The sequence below is a fragment of the Cottoperca gobio genome, chromosome 15 (genome assembly GCF_900634415.1).
Source record: "Cottoperca gobio chromosome 15, fCotGob3.1, whole genome shotgun sequence".
NCBI lineage: Eukaryota > Metazoa > Chordata > Actinopteri > Perciformes > Bovichtidae > Cottoperca > Cottoperca gobio.
The window spans coordinates 5,979,980-5,997,771 of record NC_041369.1 but is presented as its reverse complement, the minus strand read 5'-3'; the positions used below and the strand labels follow the sequence as shown (position 1 = coordinate 5,997,771).

Below are 17,792 nucleotides of genomic sequence, written 5' to 3'. Positions count from 1 at the left end.
ACGTAATTCGGTTCAAAATAGTTATTTTCAGTTCATCCAGAAATAACTTAGATTTTTCCCTCAATCTATTGGTTGAAGTAGGAAGGTGAGTAGGTAGAATTTAAGTCAACCAAGACTTTCTTTGGTTGACTACAGCACTAACGTTAATGTGTTTTTGAGCCTTTACCTGTGCTGCACGGCGGTGTGTCCTGCAAGGCCTGCACCATGTGCGTCAGACTGGAAGGACTGCAGCGTAGCAGCTTGGGCATGAAATAGTCCAGGATGTATGTTGTCTGGTCCAGTCTGGCACGGCACAGCACCTGCAGCAGAGGGGTCACCCATGTCTGGTGCCAACGCTTCATCCACTTGTCTGTGCCCGTCTTGTCTGCTGCACCAGCCTCACTGGCCAGCTGTGCCTTGTGGCTGATGAACAGCCTCTCCAGGAGGTCGCTAGCATAAGGAGCCAGGGTCTGGTCGCTCATTAGGCCCAGGAGACATGAAGGCATCTCGGGCTGGGCATCCAGCAGGTGCCTCGCCCCATAGAGCTCCACAAGGCAGCCCAGGGAACCGTACTTCCCCCTCATGTGCCACTCCAGTCCCAGCAGGCTTTGGGTGAGCTCTCTGATGTAAAAGTCCTGTGTTGGCTCAAAGATGGAAGAATTGGTGTGCTGATGGAGGAGGAGGAGGTTGCGGAACAAAGAGCGGGTTTGGTGGCGGACTCCGTCCAGTGGGTGCTCCCAGTGGGAGTAGATGTGCTCCAGCAGGTATCGCTGCAGCTCCGAGCCTCCGCTGAGGGACTGTTGAAGGCGGGGAGGGCAGGCCTGCCTCTCCCCCTGCAGGCAGTCCAGGGCAGCACTGCTCCACAGGGTCAGCACCCGAGCCACCGTCATGGCTGTACTGGACTCCTTTATACTACAGCAAATTAAAAATAAACAGAAATGCTGTCCACACTTGAAAATAACTTTTTGCTGACACAAACACTGACATGTTCCTCCATCTGAAATTGGTACGCGAGCTGGTCGATGCTTATTGGTTGAAACTCAGTGATTTTCCAACTGTCAATCAAAACAAATATAGGGTTCTACAGCCAATAGTGTTGCTTTTATATAGCAGTTGAGAGCAAATTACTTTGTAGATCTATCCAATCATGTGCTAATCTCTCAAAACATGTCTTTCTGCCATAGTAAAGGATGGCCTCGCAATCTTACACGCCACTGCTAACATTTTACACGCATTTGGCGGACGCTAATTTCAGACCCTGTCATAAGCTCTGGGCGTCGTCTTAAGTTTTTGTTTTAAAAGGACTTTTGATATTAATTCTGATTAGGAACCTTCTTCAATGATGAAACGATTACAGCAGAGTAGTCAGTACTGAATGGGGATCAGTTCTCCCGACAGACACCTACCTGACATCTAGATCCAGCAGCGTGTTTGGAACCGACAGCAGCAACTCTTCCCACTGAGGCCCTGGCAGAGCGCCCTTCCAGCTCAACATGGCCAGAGCCCCATGACACAGATACAGAGAGACACCCGGCAGGCGACTACTGGTACACAGACCCTCGCACCTCTGCTGCAGCCACTGAGGGGCTGAGTCCAAACCCTGCGCTGAGCTACGCAGCAAACTGCACACCTGACACACAAAGACGAGGACGACCAAGGACATTTCAAGAGAATTAATACTGGCTTCTGCTGGAAATATTACAGCAGATTTTTACATGCATTGTTATATTTGTTGTGTTTCATGTTAAACAAAGATGTTTCTTAATAAGTCAGACTCATTCAGAACAGAAGTGAATATTCTCTAAATGTATGCGTGATGTGCACCATCCATCCTTTAATCCTTAACTCACCACAGAGGCAACTTCATCTCCACCACCCATGACAGACCGGATCAATAACACTACAGCCATGCCGGCTGTACTTTGGACGGACTGGACGAACTCCTCTAGAAACAGGAAATGAACAGGAGAGGAAAGAAGTGAGAGCAAATATGTACACAGAGGTATTTGTGGTTTCTTATTTCAAAGTTCTGGAGAAATCAGGAGTTTTGGAAATTCATGACTCCATCTGCTCCAGTAAAGCTGCTTCAAACTGATTTATTTTTGGTGAACACAAATCAGTTTCAGTCAATGTTTGTATTCTGCGTTTCATCGGGAAACACTCGAATATGTAAAAGACTGAAACATACAAGACTTATAATTCAATGACTTATCTACTGAATATATAGACTTTCAAAAAGGTATTCCTTTTTTCTTTTTCTTTTACTTAAGCATCTTTGAAATGCTGTGCAAACATGAGCACCTGTTCTGTTGTTCCCCAAAAAGATAAGATTGCAGTCTTCAGAGTTCATACTAAGCCAACATTAGAAATACACTATGTCTATGTGTAACTCAGACTCATATGACATCATCTCCAGGTCGTGTGTGTGTTGTCTTCGCCAAATGTGTTCCTGGAGAAGTGGTAGACAGTATGGTGTGAGTAAAGTATTGAGGTACTTCTTATTCTACTCAATATTCCAGAGGAGTAATGTATACTCCACTACATCTATTTGCTATGGTTAGTTACTTTGAAGATTCAGATTTAGATTAACAATACAACATCTAATAAAAAAATGATGCATCATTTAAGTTAGAGGTTAAGATAACTTTACTTTATTGATCCCTTGGCTCACAAGCTACCCAGCAGTATTTTACCAGCTGCAACATTAAACCGATGCAGGGGTCGGGAACCTCGCGAGCCATATATGGCTCTTTCAATGACGCGTTATGGCTCGCAGACATTTTTGAGCTGATCATTTTAAAGTAAAACATTTCTCAGTTCTCAGTAAACAGTTCTCCCCTCTCTTTTCCTCCACTCTGTCTCTGACTGTAACTGTGTGCGCACGTGTGTGTGCGTGTGGGGGGGGGAAGAGCCCTGCCCTTCGCGAAACAGCTGAGGAGAAACTGCGCAAAGCAAGCGGTAGACCAGGGGTGTCAAACTCAATCACAGAGAGGGCCAAAATGAAGGCATCGGGGGTGAAGCTTGGAAACTGCAGCGCCCACAGAGTCATACTTTGCCTTGAGTGTGTCGTTACACTGGAGGTCAATCAGCTCCATTTGTTCACATGTGCCGTTTCCACGTCAACTGCAAACGGGTTGCTGAGCAGTTCATGCGCAGTCGGGAACACAGCGGTGGAGATGTTTGTCAGTGTTTGGAAACACGTAGTGACCAAAGTTTCCTTAATGCATCAGAGTCTCCCACAGGCAGCTTGGCTGTCACTGCATCAAACATGTCCGTGATCACACGGCCCTGAAGCTGGAGGTTTAACAGTGAGATGCTTCGTTATGTTGCACAAACAGTCCCGCTCACATCGTCCCAGAGATCTGTGGTGTGTTTCCCTTTGCTTCCAAAAACTGGCAGATTTCCTCACGCAACTCGAAAAATCTATTCAGCACTTTCCCTCGACTCAGCCATCGCACCGCCATGTTCAGAATGCATCTCCTCAGGAAAAGACTTACATTGACTCTTAGAAAGTTTCCTGTCTGTGTTACGTTGCTTATTACATGTTCCATCTCCAGAGCTTTACAACACAGCACTTCCTGGTGTGTGATGCAGTGATACACCGTCAGCTGCATCTTCTCCTGCATCCTGCACTAATAAAATGCAGGACTTTTCCTTTAGAGTATTTCTACACTGTAGTATTACTACTACTTACTACTAAAAGATCTGAGTAGTTTATCCACCTCTGTCCTGAAACACCTGCTGTAGCAGGAACTACCACAGAGGTAGTTTTATTACTCACTTACTTGTCTTTTTTTCACCGCGATATCGTCGCAACAGTGCAAGTTGCAGTCACGAAACAGGTGTGCAGTCAAGATAAAAAAGGAGGCCAAGTTCAAATATGGGTGTGGTAGGAAGTGACGGTGTGACGGCAGGTATCCCCACATGGTCTCTAGCTGAGTCATGTTTCTTACCATCAGTGAGGATGTGTGTGTAGCAGCCCATGAGGCTGTTCAGTGTGTCCTCCAGGTTACAGTAACTCTGTTCAGCCTGCAGGGCAGCGCTGATGGTGTCCTGGGATCTCTGCAACACCAGCATGGAGGTCTTTACTGCTGCCAGACAGGACTGCATCAGCTGGGCCTGGTCAATGTGACGTCCTGCTAGACCACTTGGACCACAGCAGGGGGCGACAGAGACACATGGATCAAGAACAAGCCATACATTGTCAGCAGCTTCCCTCATGTATCAACATGTAACCTGGCTGGTCAGACTGCAATGTGACAGAGCGAGAAAGCATCAGATCAATGTGTCGAACGCACCAAAGAAACACTGCTGACGAAATACAGCTCCAACAGCCGTTACTTGGATTTGATAATAGGTACTGTGAGGTGAGTGTGTATGCACTAACTTATGTCTTGGCAAGAAGAAGAGAAATTCCCTTTCAATGTTTAATACTGATACCAAAAGATAAATGCAAGTACAAAACAGATACGAGGGGAGATGTGGAAAAATTCTGGAAAACAGAATAAGCCTTTATACCTGTTCTGGTGAAGGTATTCACTCAAAGCCTTGTGAAGAAACTGCAACACTACATAGAGGAGAAAGATAGTCAATAACGGGCTTTTCTAAAAATTAATTTAGAAAAGGGAGAAGTTTTGTTTTAAACAAGTAAACTGGATACTAACCTTCAGGCAGCAGTTTGTTAATGCATCTCTCACCTGGAGTGAAGGAATTTTAGAAAGAGAGTTATTCTACAAAACGATTTATCTGCAATCTGTAGTGATCAACAGTAGAATAAGTCTGCAGTAAGAACAAAGGCCCACCGAGAGTGAAGCCATCCACACAGGCAGTGATGGTGTCGATGATGTGTGGGTACTGGTCTGAAGTTGGGTTGGACAGACAGTCGGACAAGCAGGCAGACAAACTGCTTACAGTATTGTCTTGTAGCCAGGCTGGTACTGAACCTAAGGCACTGAGGAAAGCAACACAGAGACATGTTATTGATCAGGTGCTGTGTTCAGAAAACATCCTGAGGCTAAAGTAACTGGCCGAGTAGGAGAAACTTCTAAAATTAAATTTAGGACTCCTACATTTTTGGTCTGAGAGTAAATCACAGAGCTTTTAGTGCTAAACGTAGCTCCTAAATTAGAGGTCATCCAGAGGATTGGTAAAAGCAGAGTGATAATGAAGTTTTAATCCATATTTGATGGTTGCAATTTGAAGATTCAACAGGCTCACTAATTTTTATTTAAATAGTTTGGTCTATAAAATGTCACTTCAATATTATATAAAACAGGGAAAAGCAGGAAATCTCCATATTCGAGAGGCTGAAAACAGCATTTTCTGCCATTTTTTGCATGAAAAATTACTTTAACGAAAATATTTGCCGATTATCTTTCTGTTGATCAATTCATCAATGCAGCTCTATTGAAAACAATCATATAACACTGGAGGGGACAGTTTGCACAACTCCCTGCTACACTGACACTAATATATAATTTACATTGCTGTTGCTGTTATTGTTTTAAACTTGTGTAAAAATGTAGCATTGTACCTGGCAATGGCTCGTCGTAGCGGGTTCTTGGCCCGCAGGGAGGTGTAGACCAGAGACAGGGTGTGCAGACAGGACTCGAGAAGAGCTCCATCAGGCTGCTCTTCACTCAGTGCCTCCAGCTGGGACCCTGCCTGGAGCAGTATGGACACACAAAGGTCTGTCAAGCTTCATCCTAAAAATCTAGGAGTTATCTTCGACTCCAATTTAACTCTCGATCCTCATGTCAATAAGGTAGTTCAGTCCTGTTTCTATCAGCTTCAAATGGTTTCAAAAATGAGATCATTACTATCATACTCTGACTTGGAGAAAAAGTTATTCATGCGTTTATTTTCTCAAGAATTTAATAATGTAATTCAGTCTTTAACTGCCTAAACAATAAAGCATGCTCACTCATTCAAGCAAACAAAATGCTGCCCCTATCTTTGCGTACGCAATCTCAGCTCGTACAACAGAATAAAACAGTCCCCCGATCTAAACTTAAAACTAAGTCTCTGGAACAGTCTGCCTGTTTAAATACGTGTTATTTTGTAACCTTGTTTGAAAGGTGCTATACAACTAAAGTTAGTATTAAAACTACTGCTACTCCTATAACGCATATCATTGTAGACACACAATATTCTTGTTGTTACACAATGTTTTTGACTGTTCGTCTATAAAGTTAACATATTCCCATGCATGTTGAAGATGACAGCGAGGTACATTTTATAATTTCTCAAATTGCTCCCGAAACAAACCTTTTTCACCAGCTGGATCTGCTGCACCGGCTCCGTCAGCTCCAAGCAGGATTGCAGGGTCCGGGCAACCTGCCTGATTTCATCCTCTCCTCCATCCACAGAGAGGGACGCTAGGAAAAACCACAAATTGCTAAACATTAAACACAATGCCATATATAATGTAGTGGATGCTCCTTATGTTCATATAAATATACACGTGTGTCTGACTTGAGTGTGTTTGTTTTCTCTTACTTATACATATTTATTGTATTTATTTAAAAACAATTTTATTATAATTTTCTATACGTGTATTTATTTACGTTATTTTAATTTGATTTAATGTTTCCTTTTATTGTAGGTAAGGTTCATTATCATTAACATAAATGTATTTATGACTATTTTTGCTTGAATAGACATTTAAAATGATGCATCATTATTATATTTGTAATTACTATTTTACATACATACATACATACATTTGCATGTATCTGTATGCTTACTGTATGTGTTTTTTCCTTTCTTTTAAATGGATTTTTTCACGGACAGATGGAAATGTTGTACCTAACATATTAAAATGGTTTATTACTGTAAACAACACATTTAGTAGTGAAGTGTGTAGGGTACACACACCTGAACTGAGAGTGCTCTGTGCTCTACGTTGGCTTGTAATATTTCTACTTTCCAACACGATTAACGTGAGTGTTTGTTTGTATTAACCATAGTTAGTTTGGTCACATTACCTATCAGCTTGTGTAGATTCTCCTCATCCAAAACCACAGCCTCTACTTTGGCGGTCTTCTTCTTCTTCACCACCATGACTCTGTCCTGTGTGTGTGAGGTGCACCAACTGTTAATTCGTTGACTTCAATGACTAAAACACATAAATAATTACAATTTACAGAAGTGTGTTTGTCTGCATGTCTGTCTCTCTCTTTGACTGTATGTATGTCTGTCTGTCTGTCGGTCTCTCTCACTCTCACACACACACACACACACACACACACACACACACACACACACACACACACACACACACACACACACACACACACACACATTAAAATGTAAACTCCATACGGTTGCTGCATATTTTGTTATACCTTGGTTAATATTTATGTTACTGCATGCTAGGACTAATGTTAGCCAACTAACAGTTATTGCTAGCTGTCTGGCACTGACTCTACGTCCGATATTAAAAAGCGAGACACAAGTGGCAAACACTGGAAAAATAAAACACCGAAACGCTCACAAAGAAAAGAACAGCTAAATAAAAGTGTGAAGTTAAATATAAGTAACTAGCATTCACCTCAATTCAGCATGAGGTTTACTTGAGCTCTTCTGTTTCAGCTGGTAGCAGCTCTAAAACACGTCAAGCTGGAAGAGAAAAAGCTTTCATTTCCGGCATTGACTTTTCAGAATAAAAAAGTACTTTAAACACCATTCCCAATAACACATTAAATGCAACTTGTATGTACTGTTTGTGAATATATATATTATTTGCTTAATTATATGATTAAAAAAAACATTATTTTGTGCAACATTTGTGGTTGAACACACTTCTTCACTGACTTGAATGTTATAGAGCTTTAAATTTGAAGCCACACTTATTCAGCTTCCTGTAATGTTCTTGCAAATGTGATGAATCTTGTCCATGCTGCACATGTGAGACGTCACTTCCGGTATATTGTTACACGCCACCCTCAGAAGTCGGTCTGTCCATAAAATAGCGCTCCGGCTTTTTATTGGCGGACAACACACGTCAATCAAACACAGACTTCGTGGTTGTACAACACAGAGAAACTCATACCAAAAATGTGATTGGACGTAATTTTGCGAAACCACACCCTCCAAATCCAACCCGTCTCCAACTTTTGCCTGAGAGCTTGAAATGAAATCGTTTTTGGCACAAGAGAAATTCACCGTTTTACTCATGAATTAGGATTTTCATCGCGGGAATAACAAGAAAAGTATAGACACAATAGTCGAAATGGCGTGAAGTCACTCGTATAGTTTATATCCACAAATATTCTGAAAGGTAAGTCGAGAGCTTTTGAAGAAAATTGCAGTGTTTTAATTAAGTTAAATAGGAAACTAAAATGGCACTGTTTTAGCCATTTGGTTCAAACGGTGTTTTTCATCTACTTGTGGGACAAGTTAGTATTGAACCTTTTTCAGTTGGTTGCTACTTGGTATAACAGTGATGTGAAGTTGAGGTTGAGGACACATGTACAGTAGTCTCCACTGTTTGCTATTCCTCACAAATTCACTGTTGAGTAGGAAAAAGAAATATGCTATCTGTGTATTTTACTAGCTGGTGTTATATTCAGTCTTCACTGCTATGTCCCCAAATATTTTGACACAAAAATATACTTTTTGTAAATTAAATGTGAAAATATTCTTGTGGCATCATAGGAAACATACATACATGAGCCACGATGTGTCATAGTCTATGTCAATTAAATGTAAAGTACCACACACTATTTAAAGTTCAACCTTTTGCCTCAGAGCTGCTCACTGTAGCTGTATCAATCCTGAAAGAGTTTGGGGGAAATGTTGCAGTGTTTAGAAAGTTAACAAATGTATAATACTTTGTAATACATATTATGTTGTGTATCCCAGTTATGGCTTTTAATGGCTCACTTCATCACTAGTCCAGGCCAAAATCACAGGGAAGCACTCAGACAGCAAATTCCTGCTCCACTGTCTCTTTACACTGACACAGGCTTTACTCAACAGGAAGTGAGACAGAGATAAAGAGACAAAAAGAAACTCAGAGTCAGGGTTCAAGGGTTAAATTGCCTTTTAATGTTTCCACCAACCACATCCTTTGGAGACAAAAATGATATCTGTCCTTTATTAGAAAATTGGCTAATATCCTCACTTCTTTCACTCTATAAAACATGTACTTCTAAGGAACTCTGAGTGAATCAACTTCAAAGACCAAAGACCACAGCAAAATCATAAGAAAATAAGAAAATTATAGAATATTACAGTGATTTGTATTAGTGAAAACCTAAAACCTTTGTATTAAACTAACTTATGAAGAGGGCGAGACAGGGTGGTAATCAGGCTTGTCAGTGCAAATGACAGCATGTTTAAAATGATACTGGGTATAATAAAGTGACAAAATACATTGTATTATTTGTTTAAATTAATATGTATAATGTAAGAACAGATATCACAATTCCTTAACTCGTACCGCACGGTTGATCCACATGCAATATGTCACATTATATATAGTGTTTATGTTGTTTTGTTTCGTGGGATGAGCGCTCTCCCCCCCCCCCTTGCCTTCGTCAGTGTTTACCACAGCAAACAGGCAACAGAAATAAGCCTGTGGAAAGCAGTTTATGGCTTTCCTCCACACATGTTTGCATTCGCTCTGTGAGGAGGCCAGGCTGGTAATGAGAGGTTATTACTTGGAAGAGAAACCCAGGCGTTCTATCTTCCTCCTCCTGCTGCTCTCCTCCATCAGAGATCTTCATCTGCCTCCCTCATCTCTCTCTCTCTCCGTATGTACCGCCTGTTTTTCTTACGATAGCGCTGGAAAACATGATGCAAGTCTGTCCCAGGGAGGGCGGTGAGGTGTTTTGGAGAAACAGTGGTGTTTTTCTGTTTAGCTCAGTAATACGCCCACTGCCCACACCGGTCCAGCTGGGCTCTGCCCCGGAATATTTCAGGTGCTGGCTGGTGCACAACAACACACCCTCTGTGTTTCTGTGTGTCTGGATATGTTTGTGCCTATATATTCTGGTCTGAGATATGCGCTTTATTGATTTGCAAGTAGGGATGGAACGATAAAGGATTTTATCGTGGGCCGTGATAAAAAACAGTCACAATAAATCGATGGTGAATTTCCATCGTCTGGATAATCGTGAATATCCTCACGAGTGACGTGAAAGAGCTGTCGAGCTTGCTATCATGGTGTAGAAAATAGAGCCTGATCTAAAAGAAGATACAGGAATCATTATATGAGAAATAATAGACTCACACAATGTTGTTATTAAAAAAGAAAAAGAAATGTAATCCTTTATTTATGCAGGGGCCCTTATGATTTATGATTACCTCATTTAAGATTGTTTGATTGTTTGGTTTTCACTCAAAAGGGATCTTTGCTAAAAACGTGTCATATGTGTGATGCAAATAACAAAATGTGTTTCTTAACAAAATGTAAGATCAATTGATTTCAAGTATGTTTTAGTGCCATCCTAAGAGCATATTTGATTACTATTGGGATAATGTCGTGAATAGTAATTATATTTACCATTTCCATATCTTCCCGTGACTATTTACAAGTCTATAAGACGGTCATTGGACATCTATAAAAATCAGATATGGTCCAGTTACTGTTTCCCTACAATTTCATAATGAATATAATAAAGTTTGATTTAGTTCATGTTATTTAAAGGACTGATGAATGCAGCTCTTCTTGTCTAATGCAATAATGACACGTAAGCATCAATCCTCAGGAGTTTTAAGTTCTGTTTGGAGAAACTCTGACACGAATGAAGTTCTGGAGGAAACCAAATTATCACCTGGAACTTTTGGTAGGAAAATTGTTAAAGAACTGAAGATGCACAACAATGCTAGTGATTTTGACTGACAGGTCCCGGTTCAATTCCCGGCTGGCCAGACAGTTTGCTGTGTGTCATTCCCCGACTCTCTTTCACCACATGTTCTGTCTCTCTCCACGGTCACTATGAATAAAGACATTACACGTCAAAAAATCCATATTTCAGTGTCTGTGTCAGAGATCATTGAGCAGGACACTGAATCCCAACCAGCTTCAAGAGCAGTCGTCCCGAGCTGACCTCTCACCTCCCTGTGGAGGGGGAAATAAAAGAATATATCTCCCTCAGGAAACGTATAGCGGATCACTGTTTTATTATGCACATACTCTCGGTCTCTCACTGCTGTGTGTTTGTCTGCGTGTGTGTTCCAGAGGGTCGGGCAGAATGGCGGAGGGGGAGGAGGCCATGAGCCAGGAGGACTGGAAGGAGAAGTGTCTGGTCCTGGAGGCGCTGCTCATGAAGTTCAGAGTGCAGATCATCAAGATTCGCGAACTCACCGCTGACAAGGTCGGTTCAAGTAAACGCTCTATAGTAACCAGTTCTATAATGCATTCAAATGTTACTTACAGTGTTTATACTGCAAATAGTAAGTGATTATAATGCATTCTGAAAATATTACAATGTATTTAAATGATGTTATAATACACAATGTCAGTGAATGATCAGCAACTATGAAGTATTATGATACATGACCTTATAAGTCTTCATAATGTGCTTTATAATGTGTTATAAAGCACTGTAGAATATTTCTGAAGGATTATAACTATAAATATACAGCGCTATAAGCAGAATCTAACACATTATAAGTATGTTTATGATGCATTTTGGGCGTAATAGAACATTTCTATGATTTATATGGTGCCAGTTGGAGTCCGAGTGAGGGGAAGTGAATAGTAAAGCTCCTGTACAGGTGAGAGGACTGTACAGCAGATAGTGTATAAACAGTAACGGGCGTCTTCCTTTTAGCTAAAGTGACTTCTCTCCCCCCTGACTTGTGTCGTTTCCTGCACGAGAGAGATGTGAGGAGGAGATGTGAGGATGGACGAATTGTGTTTTCCAAATGGGACACCCTGGCTCACCCTTAATCTTGATGCAGCTCAACCGTCTTACAATGTGTAGAAATAATTGACATTTTTAAAGAAAAAGCTGCTGACTCCTCGATTATTGATTGAAGATTAAAATATAACAGTAATGCTGTTTCCACGACAGCCAGCTGTTCCTTTTACTTCCCCATCAGATCAGGTAAACAACAGATTCCTGTTGCAGTGGTGCTCCCTTTCGGTAAAAACTTTAGCATCTAATGCACCTGTAGTTCTTCGCTCCTCCGCCAAGAGGCATTTGAGGGAATCGGAACCTCCACGATGATGTGCTTTACGAGATCACGGGAAAATCTATCTGCTCAAGCTTCAAGTAAAGTGTTCGTGTTTGAACAACAGTTGTTTACAGCAATCATATCCTCATGAACTGGAGAGCATTTTTTGATTGAAAGAAGAGCAAAGAACACCACTATAGGCTTTTCTCCATGGATGTTTTCGCTCTTATCCCGACCTGTAATAGACGGTGATAGACGGATGATTCATCCAATCACCTGCCAAGTATTTTTTGGAAGTGTCATCCCTTTTCCAAACAGTTTCCCAGTTATGGCTTCTCAGATGGTTCTGTGTAACAAACCATCTGCTGCGTCATGAAAAGCAACTTCTACTTTTGCTAAAATGACCAACTACCATTCATATGTTTTAATGCTGAACCACTAAACCAGTGTGTTGCTTGTTTTCTTCACCAGCTGCTTAATTAAAGACAACTCCAGTCAGCCGGCATCCCGGGTCTAAGTTGAGAATTAGAATGAGACGGACCGAATGAAAACTAGAAGGGCTTTGGGAGCCAAGGCCTTTAAAACCATTGTTACTCTATATGAAAATACAAATAGTCATGTTCTAGGTGTAAGTTATTCAGGAATAAACTGAAGAACATGGAGGTTACAGTAACATGAGCTTTGACAGTAAGAGTGCCACCCACATAAACTCCAACTTTAGCCACATTGTTCAACGTATCCTCATGTGATATTTTAGGAAAAGTTATTTTTATAATTTTTCTTGCGTTTCCCCAGGAATGTCCAGCAACACTTATGATCTGTGTGTGTGTGTGTGTGTGTGTGTGTGTGTGTGTGTGTGTGTGTGTGTGTGTGTGTGTGTGCAGACCCCTGCAACGCAGAACATATTTAGGCAACAAAACTAATTGGTTTAGGAAAAGATAGTGGTGTGGGATAGAATAACTACGGAAGTGACGTTACTCAACTACCGGACATGAACAGCTCTCCTGGGTAAAAGTCCTGTGTATTTGGACCCGACCTTCCACTCCGTCCTCCTCCCTAAACTTTGGCGCTCTTTATGATACGTCTAACTCACAATAAAGTGGGTTACATACGAATGCTAGTGTATTACGTCTCATAGCTATAAGTATGAACAGTTTATGAGAACAGCCTGCACCGTTTGATATGTGAACTCTGGGAAGATTTGGGCACTGCACCGAAAAGAAAGTGAAAATAAAGAACTCGGCGACATATCGTCCTCATAAGTACAGGACAACATCCAGTCTCAAACAGAGAGTTGTGGTGTGTCTGGTGCACTGGGCCGGCCCAAACTGTTCAGTGGCCTAGATCTGAAGCTGCTCTCCAGGGAGGCTGATTAGAGCTCTAATGTAAACAGCAGTCTGACCACAGGGCTCCGCCATGCACTGCATGATGGGATTGACCCAGCTCCAGTCAATTACAGAGTCAAAGTAAGCTCAGCTGGACAGCAAAACAAACTCCAGGAGGGACTTGGAAGAAAGATTGGTTTCGGTGGGTTTCTTGCAGCCCACGTAGCACATGTGAAAGTCTCCGCTGTGTATTTTTGGGTTTATCCATCCTATCTGACAGATTTGAATTTAACTATGTCACATTTTTCCTCTCGACATCATAAAAAACACAATTAAACTCAGAATAACACACAATGTGTTTTCAAGTTGCCTCTTAACTTCACCAGTTTCCCTTTTCTCCCCGAGCGGTGTTCAGTAGTTTAGAGTTGAGTGGCCTCGTCTGTAGTCGCCTCGTGTTAGTCTTTAAACTGGAGTCACCACTTCATAACCCTGAGCCTGTATTAAACGGTTTAACTCAACACTCTGTGAGTTTGTTGTAAATCTGATGAAGAATAGAAGTAATCTTTTCATTTCAACCACATTCAGAAGATCACTGAGTTCCCGAGGAGTTCAAACAGAGTTCAACTGTTTTTCTCGATCTTCCTACTGACAACAACAATACTTTTGGACCAACAGATATTATATTTATTTATGATCAATTCTAATCCAGTTATTGAAAAGTTAAAAACCTGACAGAAGTTGTATTGGGTGGTTTTAGAAAGCATCTGGCAAATCTCCAGTTAGGGATAGGGTTAGAACACAAACTAGTTGCATCAAATCCATCATATCAGAGATTATTGAAACTAATTGGCCAATATCAGACTTCAATAAAAGGCCAGAATTAGACATACTGTATATTGCCAATTGCAGATACAACGATCAACACTTCATATCTGCTTTTTAATCAGTCTGCAGACGACATTTGATCGCCATATTGTTCTGCAGCTGTCAGAATTGACACGTAGTTCTTCAGCTCATGTGGGTTTGTTGCAGAATGACCCGTCACTTAGTGCTCCCTGACCTGCTGATGCTATGAGCTCATCATGTTAACATGCAGACCCCTGCTGATGTTTTTTTTTCTCTGCTGTGGCTCCCAGCGCTTCAGCCAGAGCTTGTTGTTTTAAAGCTGTGCGGGGGTGCATGTACGTCACTGCAAAATCCCCCTAATATCTCACTGTGGAGGTGGGCTGATAACAGGGTGGAGAAGAGGGTGATTCACTCTGTTGTCAAGGCCGCTGAGGCTGAACAAACTGTGGGTTTCTGTTCAGTCATTGATGCAACTGCAGCATTCTGGGTTGTCCTTTAATGAAATGAGACTAAATGACTTGTTGGGATGGAAGTTGTTTGCAGCGTCAGCACATTTCTTCTTATATGTTTGGTTGAAAAAACAAAAATTCTATTACTAAAGTATAAATGTTATGTATTGGAAATTATTTCTTTTGAATCGTCTAATTGAGTCAATTGAATATTCATTTTAACATGAATCCGGGCGAACTTGGCAAATTGTTGAAGTCCGAGGAAGCCTGTGCGAGGAGGATGGAGGGGGAGGGAGGAGAAGAAAAAGAGAGAGAGAAAAAATGAGGCCTTGTGTAAAGTTTGAGCCGCCCAAGGGAGGAAATACCCAGTTTAGTAAATAGTGTGTGTGTGTGTGTGTGTGTGTGTGTGTGTGTGTGTGTGAGTTTGCAAGTTGAAGCCCTCAGTTATTCTGTGAGTGCACGTGTGTGTATAAGGGTCAAGTCCAATTAATTTCTAATCTTTTTTTAACATTGAATTTGCACAAAAGTGAAAACTGCCTTTGTGTCTGTGTGTGTATGTGTGTGTGTGTGTGTGTGTGTGTGTGTGTGTGTGTGTGTGTGTGGGTGCAGCTATTTGGGAGGGACGTTAGTTTTGGCCCGCGAGGCCTCCGGCTGTAACAGTAGGCTACACATCTCATGATGGAGACAAAGAGGCCGTGTGTGTTACGTTTTCTGTCGGCCTCCTGCCTTCAACCTAAAACGCTCGCTGATCCTTTTTATTCTCTCTGCCTTTGTGTTTCTCCCACTATAAAGAATTTATCATCATTTTGAATTACGTGAAATGCAAATGAGTTGGTGCTCGAGGAGTGTTTACATCAGCAGGATGGTGTCTGTGGGATTGACTCAAAATAAACTACTATACACTTTATCATAATGAAGAAACATGTCACTCAGTTTAAAGATGTGGCTCATTGACACAATTCACGTTTTGGACACACACAATTCTTAATATTACTAGCATCAATTATTTGTTTGTTGAGATCTTTTCACGGTCTCAGTGACATTGAGTGAAATTTAGAAAATGTCCAGACTTATCCCAGCTCTGTTCTCCGTGAACAAAACAGTCAGACTAAACGTATCTTTACTAGCGTATTGAACGTTGTCGTAGCGTTATCGTACACATTAGCTTAGTGGCTGACATGAGCTACTTGTCATATAAGCACATCGCCGTCAGAAGGATCAATATTGAAACATCATGCCAATGTTTTTGTTTTTTTGGGAAAAGTTGCATATTATACCTTTTTAAGAGAGAAACTACACCCAGACATTCACCAAAAAGGTGTGCCACTCCACCCTTTTTCACCTCACCTCTCTCTCTCTATCTCTCTATATATATTTATATATATATATATATATATATATATATATATATATATAACCTAACCTTGAGTTATTCAGACTTTTTCTTGCCCTCGCCCAGACGATGCTTCTCTTCATGCGTTTGCATATCCATTTGCTTGTTTATGTTTTTATCTGTTCTGTGTGTCAGAGAAAGCTTCTTTATGAGGTGTGTTTATCCCTCTATTTGTCCCCAGTTTTCATTTTTTTGGGCCGATTTGACAATTAGCACATTTGAACTATAGTTTTACAGTGTTGGTGAGCATACGTGACTGAGAATAAGTCCCAGCTGTAACTATATTTGGTGAACCAATATGGTGTTAAACCTGCAGGTCAGCCCTGTGAGTCGTAGTGTCTACAGAAAGAGGCTTTGTGAGCTGGCTATGGATGGAGCGATGGAGGGGGGGGTTCAGGAGGAGGCTGGCCACAGAGCGCCAGACGCCAGTTGTGGAATTCCAGGAATGGGAGTTGAGCTGGAGTTTGCATCTGAAGAGGGAATTGACTGCAGAGGTGATAGAGCGTTGTTCGAAGGTTGTGTGTGTGTGTGTGTGTGTGTGTGTGTGTGTGTGTGTGTGTGTGTGTGTGTGTGTGTGTGTGTGTGTGTGTGTGTGTGTTTGTGTAAAGTAGCAACAGTACTCTTATTGTGTATGTGAGTACATCTGGGGCTGTAACTCTTAAAATCACCATCATGTAAACAGTGATACTCAATCTACTATCTATCTACTATCTATGATACTATGCCAGAGTGCATAAAAAGCATCATAATTGAGTTTGTTTATCATTTCATAAATCCTAGAAATGCCCCACGTCAGTTATTATTACCTTCGCCAAGGAGGTCAAGATTTCAGCAGTTTTTGCTAGTGTGTCAGCAGGATTACGGAAAGAATTATGGACATAAAAATAATTGTTCACTGTCCTCAACATTGCCAGAAAGAGCATTTGTGCTGCATTCATGTGGTGTCGGAATAATCAGCTTCGCGATCGTCTCCCGACAGACTGCAGATACAGAATCATTTTAAGACGAAATTCAATTGTAAAACTTTTGCAAATAACATTTAAGAAGTTTTTTTAATACCTTCTAAGGCCTTTTTTGATGTTTTTTCTTTTACTTTTCTTTTCTTTTCTTTTTTACTTTTTAAGACGTGCAGATACCTGCATTAACAAAAAAACACAAATGTCTTTTGGTCCCATTCAGCTTTTATTTTTACGTTCCTCCAAACCCCAAATTCCCTGAAGTAGCTCCCAGTATTATGACTTAGTAGTGTTCAATGTTTTAGAAGTGGAAAAGGACTTACAGCCAACATACAAATGTCACATGTCCCATAATGTTACCAAGTGCTTGGTGTCCATGGTGGTTCTGATAAATGCACTGTAGAAATCAACAAATTAGCCGCCACTGTTCTGTTCCATCGCCAAACTGTGTGTAAACTACCGTGAAGAGCGATAGCTGTATTTAGCTGCAGCGTGGATGCAGCGGGTGGAGACTGGCATGGCTGTGCTCCAGCTTTCCCCTGCTGCTGTTAGCTCCCAGAGACCAGAAGAAGTGGACCCAGCGCTGTCCAAAAGCAGCCACACCCTGCCAAAGCCACTCAATGTTTCCACTGCGCAACGTTCTCTGGACCAAAGTGGAACCAAGGCCTGTATGCAGCCACTGCTCCACTCGTCTTTTCAGTAGAGAATCTGGTTG

General features: G+C 41.4%; 2 protein-coding genes across 3 annotated transcripts in view; one reads left to right on the top strand and one right to left on the bottom strand.

Annotated features, from left to right (window-relative positions):
* Positions 1–7,649, bottom strand: part of thada (THADA armadillo repeat containing) — a 100,941-nt gene extending 93,292 nt beyond the window's left edge. The window contains exons 1-11 of one of the 2 annotated variants that reach the window (XM_029450333.1): positions 7,532–7,649; positions 6,966–7,050; positions 6,247–6,356; positions 5,513–5,643; positions 4,782–4,930; positions 4,644–4,676; positions 4,498–4,546; positions 3,933–4,126; positions 1,830–1,924; positions 1,386–1,609; positions 167–891 (exon numbers count right to left, since the gene is read on the bottom strand). In XM_029450333.1, coding sequence (XP_029306193.1) covers positions 167–891; positions 1,386–1,609; positions 1,830–1,924; positions 3,933–4,126; positions 4,498–4,546; positions 4,644–4,676; positions 4,782–4,930; positions 5,513–5,643; positions 6,247–6,356; positions 6,966–7,041 — 1,786 coding nt within the window. In that variant the 5' untranslated portion in view covers positions 7,042–7,050; positions 7,532–7,649. Of the gene's footprint in view, positions 1–166; positions 892–1,385; positions 1,610–1,829; positions 1,925–3,932; positions 4,127–4,497; positions 4,547–4,643; positions 4,677–4,781; positions 4,931–5,512; positions 5,644–6,246; positions 6,357–6,965; positions 7,051–7,325; positions 7,431–7,531 lie in introns of those variants that run through there. The other variant, XM_029450334.1, reaches the window with a different exon arrangement.
* Positions 7,650–8,129: 480 nt separating this feature from the next.
* Positions 8,130–17,792, top strand: part of plekhh2 (pleckstrin homology domain containing, family H (with MyTH4 domain) member 2) — a 37,148-nt gene continuing 27,485 nt past the window's right edge. The window contains 2 exon segments of the mRNA XM_029450563.1: positions 8,130–8,260; positions 11,168–11,303. Of these exon segments, the coding sequence (XP_029306423.1) occupies positions 11,181–11,303 (123 nt within the window). The 5' untranslated portion in view covers positions 8,130–8,260; positions 11,168–11,180.